The sequence below is a fragment of the Pollicipes pollicipes genome, unplaced genomic scaffold, assembly GCF_011947565.3.
Source record: "Pollicipes pollicipes isolate AB1234 unplaced genomic scaffold, Ppol_2.1 Scaffold_3447;HRSCAF=4054_pilon_pilon_pilon, whole genome shotgun sequence".
Taxonomy (NCBI): Eukaryota; Metazoa; Arthropoda; class Thecostraca; order Pollicipedomorpha; family Pollicipedidae; genus Pollicipes; species Pollicipes pollicipes.
Window position 1 is genome coordinate 21,698,414 of NW_023596297.1, and position 21,874 is coordinate 21,720,287.

A 21,874-nucleotide genomic window follows, 5' to 3' on the forward strand; every position below is an offset into this window, starting at 1 on the left:
ACTTCAGTTCTTACGCGTCTGTCCCCAGTGCGGGCTGCGGTGCACTCCGTGAACAGTGCGTGTCTTCTTCGGCGAAAATGGCATTGATGGTAATGGCAATTGGTAAGATGGCATTCTGCCGGCTTCAAACGTGGCCGTTCTCGTGTGTGGGAGTCCGATTGTTTCAACGAATGACAGGCCGCGGCTATCCCGCGCGCCGCTTGACGTTTGTGACAATCCGCCGCGAGGCCGCGCGCTGGTCCCGTCTGGCCTCGCGAGCACTCCGCGCCGGTCCGGGCCGCCCGTCGCCCGTCACGACTGGCGGGACGACGGTGCCCTGCGTCCCAGCCTCCTTCCCGACCGACCCTGCCCCTTCGGTAGCGTCGCCTGCTCGCCGCCGGTCGGCTCCGGCGCTGGCCGCCCGCATTCCGCATCGTGTCCGCTCAGTCGTCTCCGCGGGCCCCTCTACAGGCGAGGGCTCCAGCCTCAGTCGTCTCCCCGGGCCCCTCTACAGGCGAGGCTCCAGCCTCAGTCGTCTCCCCGGGGCCCTCTACAGGCGAGGCTCCAGCCTCAGTCGTCTCCCCGGGGCCCTCTACAGGCGAGGCTCCAGCCTCAGTCGTCTCCCCGGGCCCTCTACAGCGGGGCTCCAGCCTCAGTCGTCTCCCCGGGGCCCTCTACAGGCGAGGCTCCAGCCTCAGTCGTCTCCCCGGGGCCCTCTACAGGCGAGGCTCCAGCCTCAGTCGTCTCCCCGGGGCCCATTACAGGCGACGGGGCCCTCTACAGGCGAGGCTCCAGCCTCAGTCGTCTCCCCGGGGCCCTCTACAGGCGGGGCTCCAGCCTCAGTCGTCTCCCCGGGGCCCTCTACAGGCGAGGCTCCAGCCTCAGTCGTCTCCCCGGGGCCCTCTGCAGGCGGGGCTCCAGCCTCAGTCGTCTCCCTGGGCCGTCTACAGGCGGGGCCACCGGGCTCCCGGCGTCAGCCGTCTCCCCGGGCCCTCTGCAGGCGGGGCCACCGGGCTCCCGGCCTCTGCCATCTCCCGGGCCCTCTGCTGGGGGGCCACCGGGCTCCCGGTCTCTGCCACCTCCCCGGGCCGTCTACAGGCGGGGCCACCGGGCTCCCGGCGTCAGCCGTCTCCCCGGGCCGTCTACAGGCGGGGCCACCGGGCTCCCGGCGTCAGCCGTCTCCCCGGGCCGTCTACAGGCGGGGCCACCGGGCTCCCGGCGTCAGCCGTCTCCCCGGGCCGTCTACAGGCGGGGCCACCGGGCTCCCGGCCTCTGCCATCTCCTCGGGCCCTCTGCTGGGGGGGGGGGGGGAGGGGCACCGGGCTCCCGGCCCCCGCCAGCTCCCCGGGCCCTCTGCTGGGGGCTACCGGGCTCCCGGTCTCTGCCATCTCCCCGGGCCCTCTACTGGCGGGGCCACCAGGCTCCCGACCTTTGCTGTTTCCCCGGATCCTCTGCTGGCGGGGCCACTGGGCCCCCAGCCTCGGCCGTTTCCCCGGGCCCTCTACAAGCGGGGACTCGGCTCCCCGAGCTCCCGGACACAGCGGGCAGCACGGCTGTCGGGGGCGTGCGCGCCGACCACCAGGCGCGCGTGACCATGTTTTGTTACAACGTAATACACGTGTATTGGAAAGGCCGGCGTTTATTTGAGGCGGAAAGTCCGAAAGGCACGGAACAGGCGGAAACAGCGGGCGGGTGGTTGATGCGCTATCCGCTGGCCACGACAACCTCGTCTCGCCACACACACCACCGGCCACACTACAAAATACAGGCGCTGCGGATCCAGTACACTCCAAGGGACCTCAGCTCCAGCGGAGGTACCACTCCAGAAAAAGTACGGACCGCGAGGTCGACAGCAGACATGCCACATGACACTCGCGGAGCGCAACACGATAGCAAGTGTGGAATCCATGGGTCGGCCGGTGTGCGACGGCGCGGAATGCACGATCTATGCGGTTAGTCGTATAATATCTACGTGGAGAATGCGGCAAAACTGCCGCCGTCTGAGCGTACCGCAACCCAAGTTCCAGAAGCTCATGCGCAGACTGCGGCTGGGCCCGGCGACTGCCGTCACCGCCTGAAAAACCGGGTATAAAATAAAGCAGCGCACGTGGCGGCGGCCGGCTCTGGCTTTGTACAGGTGATCCACAGCCGGCTGCCAGCTGCCGGGCTCGGTGGCCCCGGGCCGCTCGGGGCCCGGGACGACTGCTGCTGGCTTATTGCTTCCATTGCCGTAATCTCGCTGGTTCGGCGGCGGCCTGTGCGGCCGGCACCACTGGTGGCGCTCGCGACGCACGCGCAGCTGCAGAGCGGCGCCGTTCGGACAGCACTGGCCCAGCACGGGCCGCGCGCCCGCGCCCCGACCTGCTCGGGCGGGGCGCGCGCCACGACCCTCGGAGTCCACACGCGGCGCACCGGCACAGCGCGGCGCGAAGGCAGCATACCCGGGACGCGACCTAATGACTACGTTGGTGGATACAGCACCTCCGTGACGGAAACATCCGAACACCGGCATCGACGAGCGAGCGCCGCGGACACTCCACAGAACTTACACGATCAGACCCATTTAAACAGGGGCGCGCCGTGCGAAGGCACGAATCACCAGACACGATTGCAATCCAGGAAAAGGCAAATTATGTCCCGCACGCTACACACGCGTCAGTTCATGTCCGCGATTGCCGTCAATTATGCGCAGGGTCAAGACCCCGATGGAAAACAAGTGTACGATGGTCTAAGCACCGGTGGAATACAACGCCTGGGTAATGACGTACGCCAATTCAAGCATACCTCAAAGTCAGCACGCACGCATCCACCTTTTAAAAAAGTCTACACTACGCACGCAGCTAAGCACCGCTAGCGCACCCCGGCATGCTGCCTCAGACTCAGCACCGCGCAAAGCAGGCGCCCGCTCCCGGTCCTGCACCGCTCCGAGGCTCCCTTGGTCCCGATCCCGGGCGGCGCACGCCGGTCGCTCCGGCGCCGCCCGTCCCCGGTGCGCACAAAATAGGTCTGCCGCGCCTGCTGCCGTCCGGGACCGCGGCCGCGCCGCCAGCCCCGTCAGAAGCCGGCCGCCTAGCCGCAGATGCTGCCGAGCAGCACCCAGAACAGGCCTGGCTCGGCCAGACTGCGCTCCAGCGGCTCCGGCTCGTCGTCGTCCTCGTCGTGGCGGCGGCGGCGCCACCAGCGCGCGCGGCGCGGCTGGGCGCTGGCCGGCAGCACGGCCGAGCCGGCGCGCTCGGGCGCCGTCAGCAACGGCTCCGCCTCGCACTCGATCCGGTTGAGGGACGACTGGCTCAGCTGCTTGCGCGGCGAGGGCGTGGCGCGGCGCACGGTGGCGTAGTCGGGCGAGTCCGAGCGGCCCGACGACTCGGCTGCAACGGGCGGCGGGGTCAGCGCTCGCCGGGCCGGGGAGGTCCGGGGCGGGCCGGCCGCGACACCACCGCACGCGCGGCCGTCAGAAACACGGAGCAGCAGGGCAACACTATCGGCAGCCGCACAAACGTCACTCCACAGGCCACCCTCGGAACGTCGAAGTGCCCCGGGAACAATGCGAGGTAAAGGCTTAGTGGTATGCGCCAGTGAAATGTCGCCAACATTCGGATCGGAACGCGCTAAAATCATTCCTCACCGGTCTGAAGCAGCTGCAACGAGTCAGCCAATGTTCTCATGCAGCGACCCGGTTCACGGCCAGCCTAACGGTGCCCCGCTCCGCCGCCAAGACCCCGTCCTCCCCCCCCCCCCCCCCCCGCCCCCCGAGCTCCCGTCTAAGCTGCCACCCACCGTCGGCGAAGCGGAGGCTGTCGATGCTGCAGCAGAGCGGCTGGAACTCATCGTCGCCGTCGCCGGGCGGCTCCGGGCAGTCGGCGTCGGCCGGCTCGCCGTCGGCCGAGAGCAGCACCTCGGCGTGCACCAGCTGGTGGGTACGCAGCGGGTCGGCCGGCGCCACGCTCGAAGCCACGCTGACGGTGCGCGCCGCGGCCGGCGGCGCCACCTCCGGCAGGAAGTCGCGCCGGTACGACTCGGCGAAGTCCAGGATCTGCTCACAGCGCTTGCGGGCGCGCCAACGGATCTCCTCCGGCTCGCTCTCGTCTGTCGGGTCAGATCAGGTCAGCAGGGGTTCTCGTCGGCCTCACCAGCCGTGCTGGGGTCGGGCCAGGGGACTAGTCGCACCAGCGAATGGTGGACAAGGTGGCTCGTACAGGGCACTGAACGCAGTCGCGTATATTCGAACATTTTTTATTATCACACCCTAGCAACTATGCCTCCTGAGACATTTACTGGCAACATTTCAAGCTATCACCTTCTTAAACCTGTTCCTGGTAACATTCTTATAACAGTAACATCGGCACAAAACTATCGTTAAATGATGCAAAACAGACACACCAATAGGCTTAACACCACCTAAAGCCCAGGAGAACAGGCGACGAAATATCCCGTCACGTGACCTGGGCCCTGAGCACAGCACAGCCGGCCGCCGGGCGCCTGTCCGTGTTGTCAGCCGAAGTGAGTCGAGCCGCGCAGTCCGGCCCGATACGGCGCGGCCGCCGCCCGGCTCGCTCCGGTCACGGCGGCGGCGCGTGCCTCCGGACCGCACGCCCGTGTACAGCCAACGCCCACTATCAGTCAGGCGAGGCGCCGCCGCCCGCCGGTATCCCGCCCCGGGACACGCAACTGAGACCACCGGACGGTCCGCACAACTCCCGCACCATTCTGAGAGTTTGTCCGCCCGACAGAGAGAGAGAGAGAGCTGCGGGTCTGTAACGATCGGATGCCTGCACTCAGCCGGGCGGCGAGATGTGCCCGGCCGGCGATACGACACCCACCGCGGATGATCTGCAGCAGCTGCTCCACCTGCTCCGCGCAGGCGTCCAGGAACTGGCGGCGCGACTGCTGCTGGTGTTTGCGCGGCTCGTAGATGGTGGCGTACTGGGACTCGTCTGCGGACGGCGGGCGGCGTCAGGGTGGCGCGGCGGCCAGCGTCCGTCAGCACGGTCGCCATCAGCAGCGGCGCAGCCCACACATCACAGCTGGAGCCGCGCACAAACAGCCCGCCCATAAGAACCGTACCGCCGGCAGCCCGATGATGATCGATGTTTACGGTCAGCGCCGAGCGCGACAACCAGCATCTGGGACACGTCCTTATGGCGGCAGACATCTATTACGGGGCAAGTTACATCTCTCAAAGCTACAACAGGGCGCATGCGTTACGGGGCCATTGCTCTCGCATTCGACGCACTTCACCTGAAACACGTAGATCGCTGACGATTGAGCCGATAACCAAAGCACACACGCAGCACGAGCAAACGCCACGGGCAGGCACGCTACGGCAAACACGGCGCACAAACACCGCGCGCGCGATTAAGAGCGCGCGCCGGCCCACATGTCGGCGGGTCGGGACCACACAGGAGGCGGCCGGGCCAGGCGAGCCCCGCCGCGACGTCACCGGCCGACACTGGGCCGGGCCGCACAGTGGCCGCGCCGCGCCGCCGCCGGCCGGTTGGTCGGGCCCTCTGCAGCGTGGGTGACCCTCGGCGGCCGGCCGCGTTACCGGACATGCGTCTCAATCGCGCTACAAACGCGCCTCCAAGGCTGAATCCCTGCTGACAACAGGCGCAGAACGAGCCGGGCGAGGCGCCGGCCGACCGTTAACAGCGTGCACGTGCCGGCCGGCCGCCTGGCCGGCGGGCCGCGCAGCGGATCGGCGCCGCCGCTTAACGGATCGGGCATGGACGACTGCCAGCGAAAGTAGAGGGGGTCCCCGCCAGGTTGAGCGAAGTCTGCAGGTTCGTGAGAGACGGACCGAAAACCATCGTTCCAAAGCTGTCCCCTGTTCCTGTCACCTGCTCACGGACCGACGACCGCACTCGTCCCGGCTGTTCTCTAACCTACTGGGGAACGCCACCGCAGCGGGGCGACTGGCCCGACCGCGTCAGCAGAGCTGTGTCACGACCCGGGCCGGCCGCTGAGCTCCCTGCCGAGGGGGCAGCACAGCACGCGCCAGAGCCGGCTCGGGCGTGGCCGCTGTCAGCACCGAGTCGGCGTGACGCCCGGCCGCCCCAGGCCTGGAGACGGTCGCGGGTCGGCCCCCTGCGGTCGGCGCACGGAAGCTGCGGGCAGATAGTGGCCTGTACCGGCAGGGGCGGAAGGAAAGGCGGCACCCCCGGGACGCATCGCCGGCTTATTATAGCCGCCACGCGTGCGTGTGTCATTGGGGTTTTACGACACACTCAGCTGCTGAGACTATATGGCGTCGCCTGCCTCTCACCCTGGCAGGAAGGACGGGCACCGCGGCAATTGAATCCCGTTCCTCTGGTTTCCCACAAGCGCAGTGGTTAACGCAGGGGCGTTACCCACTACCCTACCGGCACCCGCCACGCGTCACGCCACAGCACGTCACGGGGCTATCACATCCCCGTGACGCGGGACGCCCCGGCGACGTCGCGTGCGGTCCGCCGGCGGCTGACGCAGCGTGCGACGCTCCCCGGAGGCTCCCCGCTGACGCAGCGTGCGATGCTCCCCGGAGGCTCCCCGCTAACGCAGCGTGCGATGCTCCCCGGAGGCTCCCCGCTAACGCAGCGTGCGATGCTCCCCGGAGGCTCCCCGCTGACGCAGCGTGCGATGCTCCCCGGAGGCTGACGCAGCGTGCGATGCTCCCCGGAGGTTGACCAGACAGCGTGCGATGCTCCCCGGAGGCTGACGCAGCGTGCGATGCTCCCCGGAGGTTGACGCAGACGCAGCGTGCTGCTCCCCGGAGGCTCCCCGCTGACGCAGCGTGCGATGCTCCCCGGAGGCTGACGCAGCGTGCGATGCTCCCCGCCCAGCCTCCGACGTCAGCCGGCATGGCAGAGGTCGCCGATAGCCGCACTTCCCGCCTCTGTTCCGCTATCGCGCGCCGCCATCGCCGGCTGTCGTTAGGCGTGAGCCCAGGCGATAGCGGCACTCTAACCCTGTCGTCAGGCGCGAACGGTCCACCACGTGTCGATGGCCCCACCTGGACCCGGTCGCACCGAGCGGCCGCCGGCCCGTGCTGGCAACTGCACCCGGGACTAGATTAAATCCACTTAGGATAGCGTGCGCTTCGTATGAAATATGTACCCCAACAAGTGTGCAAACGCTTGTTGGGGTACATGTTATATGTAAAGCGCGCAAACGGGCGTGCAAACGCTTGTTCGGGCAACGTACTCTACTTATCCATAAATGGTTCATGAATTCAGCATACGCCATGCATCAAACTAGTTGATATTGTACATGATCATGATATTGATTTTCCTGGCATTCGTCTCATATTACGTGTCACAACCAATTTGCAACTGAGCACCCAGCCTCCGAATCGATGTCGCGAAGCCCCAGGCCAGCGGTCGGCCTGTCCCTGTCGCAGTGGGGGTGCCGGCCGGGTCCGCGCGGACCGTCCGGGGGTCCGCGCGGACCCTACAGGCGGCCGGCTCCACTATCAGCCAGCCACAATAACACTGTCGCAGCGAGAGATGAGATGCCCTTGGGCCGTTTGCAGGCGCCTGATGAAGACTGAGGAGCCGAGCGGTCGCCATAAATCACCAGCCGGCCGCCGGTAATCGAGACAACGGTATCAGGGCCGGCCGGGTCGTGACGTCGCGGACGGTTCAAAGGGTCGGGCGGCGTCCGACGGAAGGCCACCGGCGCAGAAGGGCCATAAGTCCATCTCAGTCCTCGGTCGCGCCAGCCCCCCCCCCCCCTCCCTCCGCAGGTGGAGGGGGCCTCGGTCGGTCGTCCCCGGCCGCCGCCGGCCGGCCGTCACCGCTCCTGATCACACATCACGCGAGCCGCTGCGGCCGGGCCGCGAGGACCACACGGCTCCGGCGCCGCCACGTCCCAGCCACCGGGCCACCAAGGCTGCTGCGGACAGCCTCTGCGCAGCAGCGCTCCATGACGCATTTGTTCAGCTCTCCGCGTTGACTTACACCGCGTCGGTGCACCCACCGTCAAATGCGATCCCCAAAAAGCCGCCCAGGAATGCACGTTGCCCCGGTGTGAAGCCCAGCCGGGAGCGGTCGTGAGCAGGCGCGCGAGACTCGCGCTTCGCCGCGCCAGCGCGGCGCTGCTGACAGCGGCCGCAGTGGGGCGCGCTGGGCCGGTCCGGCCCGGTGGCGGTCCGGTTCACACCGCGGACACCGGCGCTCCGTGCACCGGGCCGGCCACTATCTCCCCATCGGCGGCGGCGCCGAGCCGTGGCGGTTTGCGGCCGATCGTGCCGTGGCGCGGCCCGAGCGCGGCGCCGCCAGCCCGGCGTCGAGCCGGCCGACAGGTCGTGACAGCCGACTGCCCCGCTTCGGCGCGCCCGCGGACAGGTGCTGACCGGCGACAGGTGGCCACGGACTGGGAGCCCCCGCCGGGCCAGCAGCGGACCCTCACCTGGCGCCGAGTCGGTGGACAGGTTGTGGCTGTTGATCAGGTCGTAGCCGGTCTCGACGCCGCTGTCGGAGGAGGCCTGACGTCTCGGTGGCGTCACCATCCGTGGCGCCCAGGACTGCCGCCGCCGTCCGAGCTGGGCGACCGGCTGCGCGACAGGAACTTCTTCAGCGTGCTGGAGCGGGACGCGTAGGCGTCCATCTTGGCCAGCATGCAGTCCCGCACCACCTGACTCTTCTCTGCGGGGCGGACGGGGATGACGTCAGCGCTTAGTCCCATACGCCGCACGTGGTCACGGACACGGGCGTAACATGCTTCCACCAGGCACGTGGCACACAGCCCAACACGTTTAACAACAGAGCTTAAACGAGCCGCCGGCGGAAACGTGGAGCACTGATGTGTTGCCACCGGTCTAAACAATGGAGGAATCAAAAACAAACACTGTCAATGTCGGCTGGAAGAACCTCGTTCACAACGCCGAAATTGGTTCATAATAGCACAATACAAACGGACGTGATGGCGACGATACAAATTGTGGACTCGTTGGGGTACTTTCGTAAGATTGTGGGCGCGAATTGTGAACGCCTAATAATGCTTTTGACGGGTGGGGCACAGGCCATCTTCGTTCCAAGCTTGTCGCTTCTCATCGAAATCAGAACTTCTTAAGAGCACGTCGCAGTTGCTGAACGATCCCAACCACCGGAGTGCAATCTATGCAGATAGGACCTTGCCTCTGGCGAGCCTAACGACGTCTATTTCACTGGGATACATTTACATTTTTCGTAGATATAGCGATCTTTGAACTCGGCACCCCACTTGCGGTGGAGGCGGCCCGTCGCAGCCACACAACGGCCCCACGCGGCGCGCTGCGAACGGCGCCCTCCATCTGTCAGCAGGGCTGACGGCCGGCCCGTATCAGACGGCCGCCACCCACGGCTGAGCTGCGACGCCGGCCGGCCCCACACATTCCGGTCACGAGCGTGCGCGCGCGCGCGCGCCGGCGCCGGTCCCGCGCTCCATCTCGCCCAGTGGTTATGTCAGCTCCGGGTGCAACCTCTGCCGCAGCTGCTGCCGCCAGCATGACTGATCACCGCCGCCGCCTGAGCGACGCCGACAGATGGCTTCGTCAGGCCACGCAATAGCAGGCAAACAGTGAGCGAGCCACGCAGCGGGATGGAGTGAGGCGGCGGCAGCGCGATGTCGCAGAGGTGACCCTTCGCCGCCTGCCGCGCCGGAGCTTGGTCAACAGCGGGCGCGGGGCGCGGCGGCGCCGGACCCACCTTGGCCGACGACAGCGTCGAAGTCACGCAGCGCAGAGTCGTACAGAGTCACGGCGTCTTCGTACATGCCCTCGAGGTCCTGCTCCGTGGCGCGCGTCACCGTTCCGATGGCCCTCTGCAACAGAACGCCGCGCCCGGTCAGGCACAGTCCGGAGGCGGCGGCCACTTACGAGTCAGGGGCAGCCTGGACCGGCTGAAGAAGGTATGGGACGAGGCCCCGCCACCGTCCCGCTGCGGACCCGTGCATGAGGTGGACAATCTGGGCCTGACATCAGAAGCACGCTAAGCCGACGCGAGCACATCATGATTGAAACCAACATGCTGACACACGGGAGTAAGCACAACAGGCCTACGGTAATCCGGCCATCCATTCGGGTGCTTACGCCGCGCGAAACCTGGGTTAACAAAGAAAACAACGGCTGGGCAGCGTGGCAGCTGATGCTGAGAGGCGACACTGCAGCTCCAAATAAGCAGGGGACCGGTCCGAGCGGCCCACCGCTTAGGAGCCGACCGGGGCGGGTGACGGCCGCCGGGCTGACAGCCGCGCGCCGCACAGGGCGGCACAGGGAGCTACGCGGCACCAGGCCGAGAGCGTAGACGTGCAGGAGGACGATGAGGGGTTTGATGGCCCAGCACGGGTCAGCTAGCTACGAAGTGATAAACAGATGCGAAAATTATGGAAGGAGGAGAGTGCAGGTGGAATATATACACGCCATATGGCATGGGAAAGCCATTCGACGGCTGCCACGTCACCCGAACACATCGGGCAACTTTACTACAGTGACGACATTGACACGACCACGCCACACAAGCCATATCTATCACGGATCGGACCAGTCTAGCCCATCGGATAGGACACGCTGAGTTGTGTTCGCGTGCTGTGAGTCCTACAGCACGTTTAGCAAGTCAGCAAACCGGCTGGTAGATTTCCTAAGACCTGGCGTACCGATTAGCTCGGAGTGACAGCTGATCACGTTTGTTGGTGTAAACTGACGGCGAATCTGGAAACCGAGTCTGGCACCAGACGTCACCAGTAAGACATCAGCCCTCGGTCGGGCACCAGTGTGTGGCAAAAATAGAATGCAAGATTCAATTTTGCGTGCATCTCAGACCGTTCACCCATACTCCAGCCCCGCAACACCAGCATAAGGTTCGTCGACACCTTGTCAGCCGCAGCCAGCTTGGACTCGAGCATAATAACATCGCCAACCAAAACCAGCCTCCAACAGCCAGCGCATGTGTCACCAATGAACGCGACAAACGACAGCCGCTGCAGAGCGCATTTCCAGCCTCCATTAAGGCGCGACAGCTCACGGCGGCGCCGGCCATTATTCTGTGCATCGCGTCCAGTGCGACGCACGTCTCAAGGTGCCCCTCGCCCACTCCCTCTCCCCCCATCCCACCCCGCCCTCTCTTGGCCGAGTGACTCGCCGCTGTGTACAGCGCTACACAAAGGCCAGCACCGTCAGCAGCCGTCAGAAGAACGGCACCGGTCCGCGTCCGGGCGGCGGCGCCGGTCGAGGCGAGGCAGCCGACAAAAAGTCACCCTCTAACCGGCGCACGGGGACAGGCCGACCGCCAGCCGAGCCAGGCGGGCGGGGAGGGCCGCCAACGACACGGCCGCCGGCGGACGTCTTTGAGACGCGCCGCAGCACGGGATGCGACAGTCGAACAGAACGAGCGTGGACGGAGGTGTGGGAGTGTACCCTACCCTCATCTCAAGTGTTGCAGACTCGCTTCGACAATGTCACGTGCGATATCATGGTCTGTCAACGTCGTGCTCCTGATCGCAAGGTACAGGTAACGAGTATCACCATTGCTTTTCGCGGAGCCGTGCCGAAGGCCACCAACAACGTCGCACGACAACGCCACTCGTTCCTAAGGCCGCCCCAGAGCCGCCACCTGGCAACCTGGTCCAAGTCCCGGGCTGCCGACTGGACAGCGTACGTCGTACACCGCACAGCACGCCAGTAATGGGCTTCCGCGCTGCCCTGACGCGGCTGTCAGGGCTGACGCGGCTGTTGCCTCTGAGTTATGCACGCGCGCACACGTAATCGCGGTGGCGCATCCCACGCAGATAACGGGCATCGGGCCTGGAATGCGGGCGGGGATAGCTGTATGGGGCATGCCTAGACCAGCAGCTGGCGGTCCTCTTCGGCCGTCGGTTAAATGGACGGGTATTAGACGGCTATTTATCGGTAGCTATTTAAAATCCCGCAGCAACTTCCGGCAGTAGCCGCACATCCGCTGCTGGCGGTGGGTCGGCAACGGATACATATTTTTTACTGGCACGGAGCCAGCAGCGGCAGCCTCGTCGCACGGAGTTCACCGGGGCACGCGCGCCACCGCAGACAGGTACGTGGACGGAGGTGGATGGCCGCCGCCTGTTTCGCGCCGCCGTCGCTGGGCGGCGCTGGCGGCGGGCCGGAGCCGGTTCCCGGTGCGCGGCTCCACCCCGCCGTGACGTCACAAAGCGGCTCTGTCCGGACGGCGGCGGCTCGCCACCCGCTCTGCCGCCAGCTTTCGCCGTCCTGCCACAGCGCAGCGGCCGCAGCGGCCGCCCTGCCATAGCGCAGCGGCCGCCGCCGCCGCCCTGTGCGGCACGGCGGCGGCCGGCGGCGGCCGGCCCGACAGCACTACGTGCCGCACTAACCCGCACTCTGGTCCGGTTCCGCTCGCGCGGCAGACGTGGTGGCATTTCGGGCAGACTGAATCAGAAGCAGTACTAATTACAGCTAACGCGTTCGCTCCTTAAGTGGTACACAAACAATAGCCCGTGTGGGCAAACGACCTAGCCTACGCATTCCGAAGACAATGGTCCGAACGGTGCTGATAACGCCTTTTGTCGCGCTATTAATAGCCAGTTTGACGACGAGAAGCAAATTGGTTTCGTGGAAGCGTGTCTCGAACACACCATGCCGAAAATTACAGCTACAAACTACCATCCAATTACGCAAGCTGCTGAAAAAAACATCAATCTGAGCTGCTCCGAATCTGACGTGAGCTGCTCCAACGCCTGAAAGTGTGTAATCCGACTGCATTGCCCATATGCACGGAAAGAAATCGCATTATGATGAGCCACGCACGGGGTGTAAAGGCGCGGCGTTAATCGCAGCGCATTGTTACAGGAGCCCCGGCAGCAGGCCAATACGGCAGCGCCGAGCCGTGCTAATCCTCACGTCGCTCGCGCTCAGAGCTCAAGTGGCCGTTTCGAGGCGGAGCCGCGGCGGACTGGGGGGCGGAGGCTGTCCGCGCCCGCTCACGCAGCACCCCTCCTCCCGAAGGTCGCGGGTTCCATTCTCGGTGGGCGGGCTCTTCCGGCTCTCAGTCCAGGGACGCGGAGGTAATAAGGCAAGACGAGGAGGGGGAGGGGGGAGGGCGAGGGGGAGGGGGAGGTTGGCAGCCAACCACAGAGGGGAAACCCTTCAGCTAGTCATATGCAGACGAGGAAAGCCGTCACCACAGCACAAGCTGCGGGGGAAACCCTACGCGAGAAATAGCCTGCTGGAATATCGCATGTCACGGGAAGAAGCGGTGCAACCGTCACTGCATTCAGGGTCAGGAACAACAACGGCGTCTGAGGGCAAGCTCATCGCATAGAAATGGGTGGCGAAAATCCCTCCCCAGGTGGGAGCGGTTGTTTTAGAGGCCTCCATACGAACCGTTGCATAGTCATGAACAGCTGCACCCTGCCGCTACCCAACCAACTGTATCATTTCAGCATGTTAGTTTTAACTTATGACAGCGTGCAGGAAGGCTCACAAACTAACTCTTGTACAACAGTAATCGCAAGACAACATTGCAAGGAGCTGAAAAAGAAGCAAAAAAGAAACACGAAGCACAAGAAGCGAAGAAGGCCTGACCATGACTAAAACAAGTGCAAACAGCAACGTAGTGGACTATTTCTGGATATGTTTATCCGACATGGTGGGAACGTCTCGCCCGTACCCGTAATTCATCCCAGATCTGTACCCAGTCCAGCCCGTTACCCACTCCACCAGGATGTCAGTGGTCGACATGGGTATCAACCCCAGCGGTGAGCGAACTCGGAGCCTGCCGCTGGGCGAGGCCCGAGAGCCCGGTGATTTCCGCCGCATTCCGCCCGCCCTGTGAGCCCCGCCACGTCAGCAGAGGCCATCCTCGGGTGACACTGGCTGCACTCCCTCGAAGCGCCCCGCTCCAGGGAGAGCGCGTCACAGGCGCGGAGTTCCCGCGGCCAGCCGACATCGGTAGCAGACCCGGACCGGCCTGACCAGGGGAGCCCCGCACCAGAGACGGCCCCCTGACGCCGGTCTGGGGCAGGTCGGCACGACGCCCGCCGCTGTCCTGACCGAGACGGCGCCCGCCGCTGGCCTGACCGGTACAGCGTCCGCCGCCTGTCCTGACCCGGACGGCACCCGCCGCTGTCCTGACCGGCACGGCGCCCGCCGCAGCCTCGGGGCCGGCGCAGTGGAGCTCAGCTGCACCGATGCATGCGTCAACACGGCCCATGCTGTGTCCTGTTTACGGCCGACCGGCCGGCCTGGCCTCCGTCACCACCGCGCCCGTTCTCAGAAGCGCGGTCAGCGCCGGCCGCTGCCCACACGGCGCCAGCCGCCGATGCGACGCCCGCGCCGCTGCCCCCCCCCCCCCCCGCAGGGAGTCGTGACCGGCGACGGCAGCGCCCACGGTCAGGCAGAGTCGTCCGCGCCGTCGCTGTCTCTGAGCCGGCGCCGCGCTGGTCACAACAGCGTCTTTGTGGAGGTCAATCTACACATCACTACGCATACACACATACATACTGGTTCCGATCGGAAGCAGCCAGTCATGTCACCTCCAACGTGACGCTTCTCAGTATCTTATCCGACCGCCGACTGCCGTGGCGTCTGCTGCGCTGCACGGGCCGGCTGCAGCTGCTCTGCACGTGTCGAACGAGTCATGCTTCAGTCCCGATACCCGGTGCGCCTCAGTGCATCGATTCGGAGACCACCCACTCGCTGATCACAATGAACTCATGGACTGAGGCCGGTCCATCCCACACTGGTTAAGTCATGGTTCGCGATCAGTCTCAATAAGCGACGCTCCCGATTACCAACGCGTGAAGAGTACGTGCGGATCCAGCTATGATCAGACGGAGGGGGAGGGGGGGGGGGCGGAGGCATCGATGGATCACGTGATTTTCTCACGACAGATGTTTCAGCTTGGTAGCTCGCTGCTGCCGACCATTGCCGGATATTGGGGTCCGATCATGTGCGTACGCTCAACGTTTGTTTCCACGCAGCGCCAGTAAAATCGCTGGGGCTTTCGTCGCCGTCAAACTAGCAATGATATCAGCAATACCTCGGCAAGTTAGTATTGCGACGGTCGTCAGATGTTCCTCCGGCATGACCGCTGATGTGCTGTATTGGCTGGCCTTGTCACGTGCATCGCACGCCGTAAAGATCAGCGGCTTTTGCACGTGCTGTTTGTTGCCTGCTTTCAAGTAATACCATTGCATGCCAAACTGAAATCTATTTGAGCCTCTTCAAGGGGAAAGCATTTACCGAGCACCGTTTTCCCCCAGTCCCTCCTTTTCCGATTGCCTCCTGATGTGATAAGGGCATGACTACAAACATGCATATCGTCACACGGAAATGCATATCTGTTAATCTGGAGGCTGATGCCATGGGCCCGGACGTTGGACGCAGGACGGGAGCGCGGCTGGCGGCGTGCGGCGGCGCGGAGCCTGACCAGCTCGGCGGCGTCGGCTGACAGTCCTGGCGTGACGCCAGCGTCCGTCCTGTCAGCGTGACACGCCCCGGAGCGGCGGCCGCCACGGCACGGCAGCACCGCCGCGTTCCGGGACTGGTGGTGACGCCGCCCCCGGCCCCGTCCGCGAACATGACGCAACAGGCCAGCCCGACCGGCCAGCCGGCCATCTCGGATCTGACGCGAGGAAACCCAGCCTGCTCAATGCTAGATTACCTGCGATACTGAGATAGCATTGACATGGTGGCTGGCTGCAGGTGGCAGTTCTTCCTAATCGCGTCAGCTGCTCGGCGTGACGGCAAATCGCGCTGATGCCGGTCTGAGCCGGGTTTAATGAACACTTTCACCACCCTCCCTCCTCCCCGGTTTCCACACAAAGTGTGACGACCCCATTTATGCCTTTGACACATTCTATGACATTACATACGTCGACAAATGGCTAGGCGAATAATGATAGCAAGCCCAGAGTACCAGCATCAGAACGCTGTGCTGGCGGTCTTCCCCTCCCTGCGCCGCCGGCAGGCCAGGAACGACGGACCGCGGCGGGCACCCTCTCCCCTCGTTCCCCGCCACAACAGCGCGGGAGCACGCGCCGGCCGCGCCAGGGATTGCGTCATCTCCCGCCGCCCTCGGGCGGAGGGAGAGGCGACCGGCGCGGGCCGCCGGTCTGCAGCGTACGATTCCGGCGACCGAGTGCCGCCATTATCCAATTACCGCGTGCTCGCCGTGGCCGCCCGCGGCCGCCAGCCCGGTAAAAAGCGCCGCCTTTGAGCGGGGTCACGCGACGTGACCCGATAGTGCCACCGCGCGAACTTGCTGACCCGGCGCCAGTCAGCGCGGCGAGCAGACAGCCTGCTGCCAGCTGGACACGTGGTCGAGTGCTGGCGCGATGCTGGGGAGAGCGGTGGCGGCGGCGACGGCGGGCGGCGGTGCACGCGATGCCGGAGAACTGGGTTAATGGCGACCTGACGGCCCGCAGCAGCCACGCGCCCGACAGTCACCCGTCCCATCCAGAGACCACGAGGAAGTCGCATCCACCGCGCGTGAAGACGAGTACGACTCAAGATAAAATACAAAGCACGATCTCGCGAGTACGTACGCGCCGAACCACCGAACGCGCGCGACCTGCATGCTAATTTACCTGTCGGGAGGAGCGTCCGCTTGTTTCTAGAGAACACAAAGCCACGGCAATCCGGCTGGACCTTTCGCAGCCACCATTCACGGGCGCGCCAGCAGCCAGCCGCAGAGCAGCCAGCCGCGCCGGGCGCACGCACTCACGCACCCTCCGGGATTACGCGCTGGCGGCCGGCGCACAAAGAGAAGACATCCCGGCCGGCGGCCGGGTCCCCAGCGCGTGACGTCACGCGGAGCGGCGGCCCGGCGAGCGGCGGGCATTCCAGCCGGCGGCGGGCCGAGCGCGAGGAGGCGGGGCGGACGCCGGGCGGATACATCACGCCAGACGGCACCGGCCGGAGGCGGCGTGTGGCGCCGGCCCGGCACACCGGCCGGCAGCCACACAGCAGGGGGGGATGGGAGGAGAGAGCAGTCGTGTCAGAAACGCCCCTTCGCCCGCCCAGGTCTGCGATGTCTCCGGGCCAAAAATCTCGACGCATTTGTAACCCATGGCCACACTGATAACCGGCCGAGAAAGAGACACAAGCAAGATCAAACCAATATGTCGCAAGGGAGCCGCTGAATGCGATGCTTACGCGGCGTACCCAACACGGCCGCGCGCCGCGTCTCGCTTGGCCACCAAATTAGCGCCCTTGAACCAGATCGGGCGCGCCTGAGTTCGTCAGCAGCGACGGCGCCCGCACTCACCGGCGGCACTGTCGGCGGCAGTCTGGACCGACTCCGCTGCAGCCGCCGCCGCCGCCGCCGCCGCCGGTCAGCGGGGGGTGGGAGGACGGCAGCTGGAGCGATCGCCCCTATCATCGGCCCGGCCCAGAGCAGATAACGTGTCATGCGGCGACCACGACCGAGCCTGGACCGTGCGAAACCCACCGTCACCGCGGCCCTGGGCCCCGGACACCACCCGGAAATGACCCTGCGGCGGACGGAGGTCGGCTCGCTTGGCGGCCGGCCTCTGCTGGCCGCACCGCCGGTCAGCCGGCCGCTCGGCGGGCGGGCAGGCGCGACATCGCGGCCAGGCCGGCGGTAAACAGAGCTCGGCCCGGCTAGCGGGCGCCGCTCCCTCTCCACCTCTCGCCGCCGCTCTCTCCGGCTGACCTTGTCCGGGCGGCGCCCAGCCTCAGCCCCAGCGCGCCACGGCCGGCGGCGCACCGCCCCGGCGAGATGGCGGCCGCGCAGGACCGGACCGGCCGGCGCGTAGGCCCGAGTCGCCAGGCCGGCCGACGGCAGCCAGTGCCGGCGAACGATAGCCGCCGGAGGTCCGCCCGCAGACCCGTGCCTCACACCCCCAGCACCGCTGGCCGCCAGCCCTCACCGATCGCTGAACGTCAGGAGACCAGTCGCCCATTACAGATGTGAAAGCGCATCTGCGGACCGTATGATGATCGGGCCTTTTTACTAGTTTTTAGCACACGTTCCGCGATTGCGTGCAACATGGCAAGTCGTCCGCGTGGATCTCCTACATCCTTGCACACGCTGAGCTCAACTCGAACATAACCTTGACTACGGGAGAATAATATCTCGACAGACGTATTAAGGAAGCATGCTTAAAACGAGCGTCGATGGGTCCGCAAGTTGTCACATCATGACGCGCTTCCCTCACAAGAGCCTGCTGGCCAATGGTAATAACTGGAACATTGAAAAGATCGGACCTGCAGAGGCTGAGCTCAACCCGAACGGTCATGAACTGCAATGCCATCGCCAGAGCCGTAACGACAGCGCACAGACCTGGCCCAAATGAGCGACGAACCACGTGACGTGTTATGATCCTCACGGCCATCAGATTCCGGAGACATAAACACTGCCTCCGTTTCACGAGGGCCAGCCAGGGACGCGGGAGCTAACGGTGTGCTTAACGCAATACATAAGCGGTGGCGCTCCAGTCCATCCGGACCCCGCAGCAGCCAACCGCCACCGATTACCGCGGCGCATCACCGTTCCGGAAAACACACACAAAAGAACGAAGTTCACGATCACTCTGAAAAGCATTTTTAGTCTTCCCATTTCCGTCCATTACTGCGAAAACCCCATGAGCTACATCCCATTGTAGCTGCTGTACAATTCGGAACTGTGCGGGCCAGGCATGAGGACAGAGGCAGCTTCGGCTTCGCGAAGCCGCAGATTTTCTGCAATGGCTTCAAGTTCGGCTTCAGCTTCGGGACATTTTCCAGGACTGGATTCCGCTTCGTGCAAATTTAAGCCGTTGAATTTGGTCTCAGCTTTGGCTTTGCGTCATTCTTTCAAGCCTGGCTTCGGCTCCTAACGGTTTGTTTAATTATGGCTTGAGCTTCGGCTTTATGCGATCTTGAACTGCTGGCCTCGGCTTTGTCGTGGCAATGCGACTTTCCTTCCTATCAAACTTTGCCTGACCTGTCTATGGTGAACTGCTTAAGCGACATAGAGCAACCATTGATCATATCGTCAGTATACCGTACCGAGTGCTGTGAATAAGACCAGCTTAAGGTGCAGTCTAAACAATACAATCAAACAGTACTCAGTAATGAGTGGCATCCAAAATAACCAATGTTTGCCTGAAATTTATAAGTACCTTCTAATACATTGAAAGCTGATTTCTCAGCATAAGAACTCTGAACTCATAATGCAGAAAAAACAGGAGCTTAAGACCTCTCTTGCTTACACCAAGCACACCTTTGCTATCAACAAAATGTGCAGTTGGGATAATTTAGTGACATCTTCCTTTTTTGCCAGTTACTCAAACCTCACACTACAAAAAGTTCATAAAATTGTGTCTGCAAAAATCTTATACCCAGGACACTGTCAGCCCTGACCTTTTGGGAAGAAAGCAGGTGCTCAGTGTTATAGCCACGGATGAAGATTGTATGGGTGATGCTGCACATGTCACATAACACACATCACAAATTCTCAAAATCATCCCATGAAATTTCATTGTTACTTTATCATGATGGAGCCTACAACCCAGCTAGCTGCAACTGGCCTTGAGCAGTGTTTTAGAGCGCACTGACTGCAGAGGATCATGCAGCCACTGACCTTGAGCTGAACAAATTGCCCTAGTGGTAATATTTTCATTGGTAATATCTTAATATAGAAAACAATGCCCGAGCAGTAATATTTTCATTGGTCGGTATCTCCTGGTCATGGGTGGAAGTAAAAATGGATGCAGCCTTGGGTAATGGGTGGTATCTTGCATGATGAAGTCAGGGCATAATAACTGTACCCTATTTACCACAAATGATACAAGAACAGATGACACAAATGGGAAGCCTGTATAGGAAACAGAATGGATGTGACAAGTGCAAAATGTAATGAGAGTTGGGATTTGGCCACACCAGCCAGATTCCAGCAAACAGATTCATGGGAAATTTTGTGAGTGAAAAGCTGTCACAGCAGTAAAAAAAGTTATAGTATGCAGCCTGACCAAGATGAGTGCACATGATTTGCCTTTGAGCCATATGAAACATGACCTTACCTTTACCAATGCCTGAAATATGAGCCTTTCCTGTTGATTATGGCCTACAAATACTTTCACCTGTACAAGCATCCAGTGGAAAGAAACAAGGATTTGGCTCTAAATTTGCTGCACCAATGAACAGCTTGAGCAGATGATGGATGAGCACAATGCTGTGGCTCATGTTAATATTGATTGCTGCACAGGTATCAATGAATTTATTTCAACACAACTAAGGTGATGTGAAAGCTTTTCATACCTTACACTGGCATTTCAACATTTTGTTCTCATTCACTACATTAAAAACCCAAACTGGGCAAAAGGGCTCTAACACATCTTACTTGCCAGCTCAGGGTACTACATCCCTACTCAGACTAATGCAATATGGAGTTCACGGCATGTATTATAGAAGGTCTGTGATAGCATGTTATCCAGTGTAGTAGCCTTTTAAGAGTAGTTGAGAATAGTGTGTCTAGGCTGGATTGGCCTCAAGCATCAATTTTACATTGCAAGCAGCATTGCAAACATTGTTTTACATGGCCTTGCTTTCAGTTCAAATGATTCACTGCAACAACAGAACTCACAGGCAACCAGGCACCTGAGAACTTGAGAACAGCAACAAGTTAGGGCCAAAGCTAATGTATGCTAGCCTCATTAGATTTTTGGCTGTGACATGGGCATTTCTCTCTTAAATCTCACCATCATCTCATGTGTACAGATGGTTTGAGTCAGGAGATAACCAATGAAATAATTATTGGAATTATTCTTGGCAAGATCACATCAAGACCACAGGTGATGACTGTCTGTAATGCACGTTGTGTACACTACAATTGGATGACATACACACAGGGGGTCTGAAGACCAGCTTGTATGATTCCAATATAATCCGTCATATAACATCACGGAATTCGTTATTCGAGAGGCAACACAGGCACCCAGTTCCTTACCGTGAGTGCGACATTCCTGTCTTGGGGTTGTAGTACGTTGTCTACCTCCATCTTGATCGTCTGCAGTATAAGATGAGACAATGTATGAGCAAATTAGCTATGAGCAATGGCCAAACGCAACGCTTCTGTCGTATTTGCAAGCTGCCCCGTTGCTTCACCCACGACCCCCTCGGTCACTACACACGACCAGCGTGACACGCTCCTCGCGAACGCCACACACTGCCCAGAAATCGCTTGCGTCACAATCACATATTGCAGCAGAGCTGCCATATATCTATTTAGAACTCTTTACCTTATGCCGTTGAAGTCGCAGTTTTTCGTTGGATCAGAAAGTCGTCAGATTAGAATTGGGTGGACAGTGCGCGCATCGCTCCATGCGTACACCGCACATCCAAGCAAGACATTCTTTAGCAAGTCCGTCTTCTGTCGCCAGAGAGCCCCCGAAACAATTTGGGTCTCTTTTTAGGCCAGGCGACCAACATCGACCAATTCGCCCCGTGCTCATCTGAGCCCCGGGAGCCCATTTGCCGAACAGGAGAAAGGCCGGGGCCGGCGATTTGCAGTGATCGAGGCCGCTGAAATGATGGGGAACACTTTTCGGTCAGGGGCCCACAGAAGCCAACAGGGGGCCCTGTGTCGGTAAGTGACCCTGAGTCCGCCGGGGGCCGTGTTCGAGGTGGTCCGAAGGACGTCCCAAAGTGGGGCCCGAAGGGTCCCTCAGGACAAAAGGTCACAGGCCTGCTTTTAAGGCTGAGGAGGCCGAAGGGCTGGCTGTGGGTCACATTAAGGATTCCCACTTGTAGAGCCGTGAGCTCAATGCCTGCCAGATGGTCTCTTACACCGACAGGAGATCCCCCGTGGACAATGAAGGCCTATTTCGGTCAGGGACCATTAACACTGAATAGTAGGCTCAGTGTCGGCCTGTGCCCTAAGGGCCCATTTCGTGAGCCGGGGTGAGACTGGAACTGACAATTTGCATCGGCCCAGCCGCTGCAGCGATT

At 62.3% G+C, this 21,874-nt stretch overlaps 2 protein-coding genes across 3 annotated transcripts; one reads left to right on the top strand and one right to left on the bottom strand.

Annotated features, from left to right (window-relative positions):
• The first annotated feature begins 77 nt into the window (after positions 1 to 77).
• Positions 78 to 1,610, top strand: LOC119092284 (decreased expression in renal and prostate cancer protein). Its single transcript, XM_037215255.1, has 3 exons — positions 78 to 89; positions 361 to 493; positions 763 to 1,610. Exons 1-3 carry the CDS (start codon positions 78 to 80, stop codon positions 1,569 to 1,571), a joined length of 954 nt encoding a protein of 317 aa, XP_037071150.1. The 3' UTR covers positions 1,572 to 1,610.
• Positions 1,603 to 21,083, bottom strand: LOC119091881 (uncharacterized). 2 transcript variants are annotated; one of them, XM_037214790.1, is made up of 6 exons: positions 20,874 to 21,083; positions 9,642 to 9,756; positions 8,365 to 8,600; positions 4,800 to 4,913; positions 3,757 to 4,065; positions 1,603 to 3,347 (listed from the first exon to the last, which is right to left on the bottom strand). In XM_037214790.1, exons 3-6 carry the CDS (start codon positions 8,462 to 8,464, stop codon positions 3,049 to 3,051), a joined length of 822 nt encoding a protein of 273 aa, XP_037070685.1. In that variant the 5' UTR covers positions 8,465 to 8,600; positions 9,642 to 9,756; positions 20,874 to 21,083; the 3' UTR covers positions 1,603 to 3,048. The 2 variants fall into 2 exon arrangements, with proteins under 2 accessions (XP_037070685.1, XP_037070686.1); XM_037214791.1 differs by lacking the exon at positions 20,874 to 21,083 and adding an exon at positions 16,510 to 16,667.
• Between the last annotated feature and the right edge of the window lie 791 nt (positions 21,084 to 21,874).

Coding starts and splice junctions, on each gene's coding strand:
- LOC119091881 (XM_037214790.1), bottom strand. CDS start 8,464: ATGGTGACGCCACCGAGACGTCAGGCCTCCTCCGACAGCGGCGTCGAG. Junction 4,066..4,799: donor GCTGCTGCAGATCATCCGCG/GTGGGTGTCGTA, acceptor CTGACCCGACAG/ACGAGAGCGAGCCGGAGGAG. Junction 3,348..3,756: donor CAGCCTCCGCTTCGCCGACG/GTGGGTGGCAGC, acceptor CGCCCGTTGCAG/CCGAGTCGTCGGGCCGCTCG.
- LOC119092284 (XM_037215255.1), top strand. Junction 494..762: donor CTCCCCGGGCCCCTCTACAG/GCGAGGCTCCAG, acceptor GGCCCTCTACAG/GCGAGGCTCCAGCCTCAGTC.